This window comes from Nansenia antarctica, assembly GCF_963989245.1.
Source record: "Nansenia antarctica genome assembly, chromosome: 2".
Classification (NCBI taxonomy): Eukaryota; Metazoa; Chordata; class Actinopteri; order Argentiniformes; family Microstomatidae; genus Nansenia; species Nansenia antarctica.
This window is the reverse complement of record NC_137675.1, coordinates 74909432-74914979: the sequence shown is the minus strand read 5'-3', so window position 1 is coordinate 74914979 and position 5548 is coordinate 74909432. Positions and strand designations below refer to the sequence as shown.

General features: G+C 41.0%; 1 protein-coding gene across 1 annotated transcript; it reads right to left on the bottom strand.

Moving 5' to 3' along the window:
* Nucleotides 1–3082: 3082 nt before the first annotated feature.
* LOC308151363 (epithelial membrane protein 1) lies at nt 3083–5334 on the bottom strand (the record flags this gene model as incomplete). The annotated part of the gene is made up of 4 exons (XM_080524223.1): nt 3083–3240; nt 3471–3611; nt 4538–4643; nt 5257–5334. 4 exons carry the CDS (start codon nt 5332–5334, stop codon nt 3083–3085), a joined length of 483 nt encoding a protein of 160 aa, XP_080380349.1.
* Nucleotides 5335–5548: the final 214 nt, after the last annotated feature.

Here is a 5548-nt window from a genome sequence, read left to right as displayed (position 1 = left end):
AGCTTTAAAATTATGTGTCATACATTGAAATCTGAAACAAGTTGAAGAAGTCATGGATAGTTTAATGGTGATACCCCCTGAACCACCGTACTGAGATATCTAGCCTCAAACTTCTTCAGAGACGTTTTTCACAGAGGTAATGGGTGGGAACAATAGCTGGTTAACTCCACCCTAATCACTCCTTCAAGACAACCACACCCTCAAGACAACCACTCCCCCATTACACTACCTGTCATTACCTACCTGTCATCTGTCAGTGGGGTTGTCAGCTAACCCTCAGGAAGCAAAATTGAAGGGCTGACACGTTTAAATAGCTAAATAATAATAATAATAATAATAATAATAATTCAAGATTCATGATTCATCATCATTTTATTGCCATGTGTGCCAAAAGTTTATTACGTCCCATTACAAGTACAAGAGAGTAAAATTCATGGCAATGGAAAAAATTAGGCAAGATACAATTGAGCAATACAATAATAGAATGGCAAAAAATAATAATGTTGTCCGTGTGCATGCATTTATCATTATAGTCCATAAAGCATCTAGTGGGACTTCGGCGTAGTTCCTTCCCATCCCATCTGGGCATCAAAGCTGTAATAAAAAAAGAAGACAGTACATTTCAAATGATTGCCCACTGTAATCCAATTGAACATTTATTTTCCTGATAATAAGATGTTAGGCAAAAAGACCTCAAAACAACAACTGAAGATGGCTGCAGTACAGGCCAGAGAGAGCATCACCAGAGAATATACCCAGTGCCTGGTGGGGGTCAATGGGTCACAGACTTCAGGCAGTTATTGCATGCAAAGGATTATGGACCAAATCCCCAAAATAATAGTGACCCGGTCTGATGAAAAGGTCTGCATGTCGGCAAATCCCCCAAATGACCAAAACATTTTTTAAATATATATTACGAAAGTATACATGTTGAAGTGCCCACTCGATATAACAAACAACAGTTTTAGGATCACTAAATACTTAGAATTTGTGAATTGGATTCACTGTATCATTTGCCATAGGCTACTGGGTAAGTGATACATGGCTTGTAAACAAACATAGGTTTTAGGACATGTTCAAAAGCAAGGACTGTGTGATCATCTAATTATGTTTAGTTATGTGTTTTTAGCATGTTGATCTTCTATCAGCATGTTGTGATGTGCTAAACATGCAGTTAGAAAATATGATAATATTCATAACGATGTTCCTTTTTAGCTGCGAGCTACAAGCAGCTGTTTTGCATGTGTTTTCATTCAGAGCGAGTTTCTCCGATATTTGGTTTAAGGTGTACCAACATTCAAATAAGCATATCTTCTTCAACTATTTTCATATTTCAATGTATGACACAGCATTTGAAAGCTTACAATATGTACGTTCATAATCTGTGACTTCTCACCGGACCTTGTCACATATGTTGGAGTATAGAGCTAAAAGAAGACAAAATGCTTCTTCTTTCCAATACTTATGGAAATCATTGTATGAAATAACTGATTACATTGTAAGTTGTCAATAAAGCTGGGTGAGAATTAATGAGTTTAATTCATTGGAGCAATTTGTAGACAATACAGTACTGTGCAATAGTTTTTGAGTATCAATTCTGTTCCTGTCCTCTTTGATAGATGATTAATATATCATCAACAACAACAACAACAACAGTTAACATGTGATTTAAAGTTTTAATACAAATTATCATTGTCATAATGAGGAAAAAACAGTAACAAAAATAAAATTGCATTAGACATACAAAGCATAATGAGGATCCTAAAATGTCATTATATTTACACATATATCTGAATGTGCAGTGAAAACATACTTTGTAGATTCAAGGCACTCAAGTTCTGTCTGTCTGTCTGTCTGTCTCTCTGTCTGTCTGTCTGTCTGTCTTTGGGTGTCTGGGGGGGGGGGGGGGTAGTTAAAAAGACAGATGGTTGAAAGCTTATCATAGAAGTTGGCTAAAATAATCACAAAACAAAAAAATAGGGGAGCCGTTCAGATAGCAGTTTGGTTAGTGCTAATGTTCCATTCCAAGTAAGGACAATGACAAAACGTTATTTTGGTACGTAGCCTTGTTCTGCACACTCCGCAGAGAGGTGGTTAGTCAAAGGGAGGAATGATCATTTCAACTGTTCCAAAATTGGATTCTGTTTGCAGCACGAGGCATATATCCATTCAGCTCTCTGGTTGTGAGTGTGTTGGGCTTGTTTTGTTCCGGGACTAATTGAGATATAAATCAAGTGTAAGCAGAAATAGTTCAGGAGTAGGAGTGAGTCTGCTATGATGAATCTATCAACCTCTAGAGGCTCTTCCGATCTCTAACATCCTCTTCCGTCCTCCTGGATATATTAGGGCTATACGTTGTATTAAGTTAAACAAATTAGGTTGTTCTACTGTATATATTAGGTGTTATTAAAGCTAAATATTTACATGGTAATACATACGTACTTAGGCATGTACAGAGCAACTACAGTGCAGGCACACATTGTACATGAACTTATAACTGAAACTTGTTTAAAGCTGTTTATGTATGCTTACGTATGTATGTATGTATGTGTGTATGTATGTATGTATGTATGTATGTATGTATGTATGTATGTATGTGTATGCTTACGTCATCCCGAAACTCCTTTAGTTCTAGAATTGTTTCTTTAGAATTCAATGCTGAGTTTGTTTGGACATCTTTTTTAGGTTTAACAGTTCTAAGTACATGCTACCAACCCTATGTAGTTACACTGTAAATACAGAGTTTTACTGACACCTTTTATATTGTAGTAACAAAAACCGGGAAACATTATCAAAATTCAAGGCAGGAAATAAAAACAATATTTGAAAAACACGAGGTGCACTTGACCGTGTCATACATAAAGGAAGCTCTGAAATATTCTCAGAAGTACACACACTGCATGCACGGCAAGCTGCCAAACACACCTCAAGTACATCAAATATATCAAATAATTTCAAACATATTATTCTGCTTATGTCGAACTCATATTCGAATCGAACTGTATAAAAAAAAAAACGGAGCCTATGACATTGAACCTGTCCTTGGTTTGAGCTAGAGGTGTTCCTCACAGGGGCGTCCCGCTCACGCTGTCTTCTTACGCAGGACAAAGTAGGTGATGCTAGAGATGAAGGTGAGGCCGAAGGCAATCCATGCCAGGATGAAACAGTGGCCATACCAGCCGTTCTCCTTCTTGTGGAAGATGTCTGTGTAGATGGCGGCTGCGATCATGATACACAGGCCTGGAGGGAGGGAGGGAGGGAAGGAGGGGGGGGGGGGGAGTCAGTGATGAGGGCTATGGCCTGGTTGAAGGTTAAAGCAATTTTGAAAAAGAGAGAGAGAGAGAGAGAGAGAGAGAGAGAGAGAGAGAGAGAGAGAGAGAGAGAGAGAGAGAAAGAGAGGAATGCGCACATACACACACACATACGAGAGAGACATCGAAGACAAGCAGAGATCCTAGGGTGATACTTACAGGCTAGAAGCTGGAAGACTCCTGAGTAGGTGAACCTCTGCCCCTTGACCAGAGTGAAGAGCTGAGCCACGAACACAAGGAGCCCCAGGATGGAGAATATACAAGCTAGGATTGAGCTAGCCTGCACTGCCTGGAGGTACTCTGTAGAGGGTGCCAGAGAGAGAGAGAGCCTGAGTATGGACTACTTACAGAATAGGCACACCCACAGACACACCCTGAAAACAGCAACTACTAATGCGTAACTCCTTTTTTCGGAGATATCAACATTTACACAAAACATTGTTTTTAAATCTGACTGTCATGAGTTGAACTAACGGAAAAGATAAGCTAAAGGTTCAATGGAAAAGATAAACCTGCATTAAGAAACATACAGTAAAAGAATCCTCTTGGATCTTCCACAGGAGAGCACCTCCGTAGGTAAACACTTCATGAGACATTTTGTAAGATCTAGCCTCCCCTCCCTCCCCCGCTTTCCCCCCCGACCCTGTTCCTGCGCCCACCACAACCGATGTGCCCAGTTTCCTTTCTGAGACTATGTCATTGTTCCACCTCTCATTGGGCAATTTAATATGTGGTAGATCCGCTGACGGACACACTCACAAGACAGGTTTGATGGCAGGCCTACCCTACACTCACGCTGACAGCTGTTTAGCTGTACTACTGTCAAACTCAGCATTGTTCTCAACTGTGCAGAGTGAATGCACATTTATAGGAGAGAATGTTCTATTCAGACATCTGCTGCTTGCTGAGACAAAACCCAAAAAAGTAATTAAGATTCTACGGTAATTAATAGGGGCCTTTTCCCAACCAAAAAACAATGCTATTTCTCTGCCGTGTCAGTTTGCCTGACAGGGTGTGTATGTTTAATTGAATTCGTTTCTGCCTTCTTTCTGAGGAGAATGGATTAAAACATGTCTTTCATTCTAGAAATTAAAGAGAGGAGGATACAGATGAGGTGGAGTCAGTATCCACCCTTGCCTTGTGCTGCTATGTGCACTCCATAGTCAACCACATTAACCACGGGACCAAACATGTGAATTAATTCAGACATAATCTGGCTGGCGTACCTTCAGGATAGGTACTGGGGAGAGTTGAGTTGAAACTCCAGAGTCCAGCGGCTTGTGTCCATCTGCCCCACACATCCGTCACTATCGTCTCTGTAGCCCACCACGCCTGAGGAGAGGAGGGGAGGAGGAGAGGAGGAGAGGAGGAGGAGAGGAGGAGAGGAGGAGGAGAGGAGAAGGTAGTTTAGTCTATGTCCTAAATGTGTCTATGTCTCCAGGCTCGGGAACAACAGTCAATGGGTGGAATGCACATCCGTAGAATACCACAGAAATTCCACAGCTGACAGGTATGCTATGAGGCAATCACCACCGCAGGTATTATTTGAACACTTTGAACCTAAGACATGCACGTGTGCATGTACGTGCAGGTAGATGGTCTGATATGATGACAGGAACACACATACACACACACGCACAGTGATAACATTCCGGCCAAATTGTCTGTCAACGATCTCTCAGGAAGGAGCTAAAAAATGTGGCTGAAGAAACATAAGTGGAAAATTGACAGAACTGCATCATGGGCCAAACACAGCATGAATTCATCTCTTGTTTTCTACACTTTACAGACATGCTAGAAATGTGCACACACTCACATAAAGCCATACCATGCTATAAAGCCATATTGTGCTATAAAGCCATATTGTGCTATTAAGCCATACCGTGCTATTAAGCCATACTGTGGTATGACAGCACACTGTGGGGGAAGGGGAGGGAGTACTTACATTGTCAATAGTGGCGACAAGGAGGAGGATGATGCAGATGATGTGAAGAAGAAAGATTGCGGCTAGAAGAACTAACATGGTGACTGAGGGAGAGAGAGAGAGAGAGAGAAACTTCCATTAGTTTCATTTCGTTGTGTGTCACCTTTGCAATATTGTTCTTATATTTGTCACACACCGACACAGAGACATTGTCACAGCTACGGCATTTAGTTAACATGAGTGACAGACAGAGCCTGGGCTCCAACAGACAGTGACAGACAGAGCCTGCGAGCCTGGACTCCAACAGTTAAAA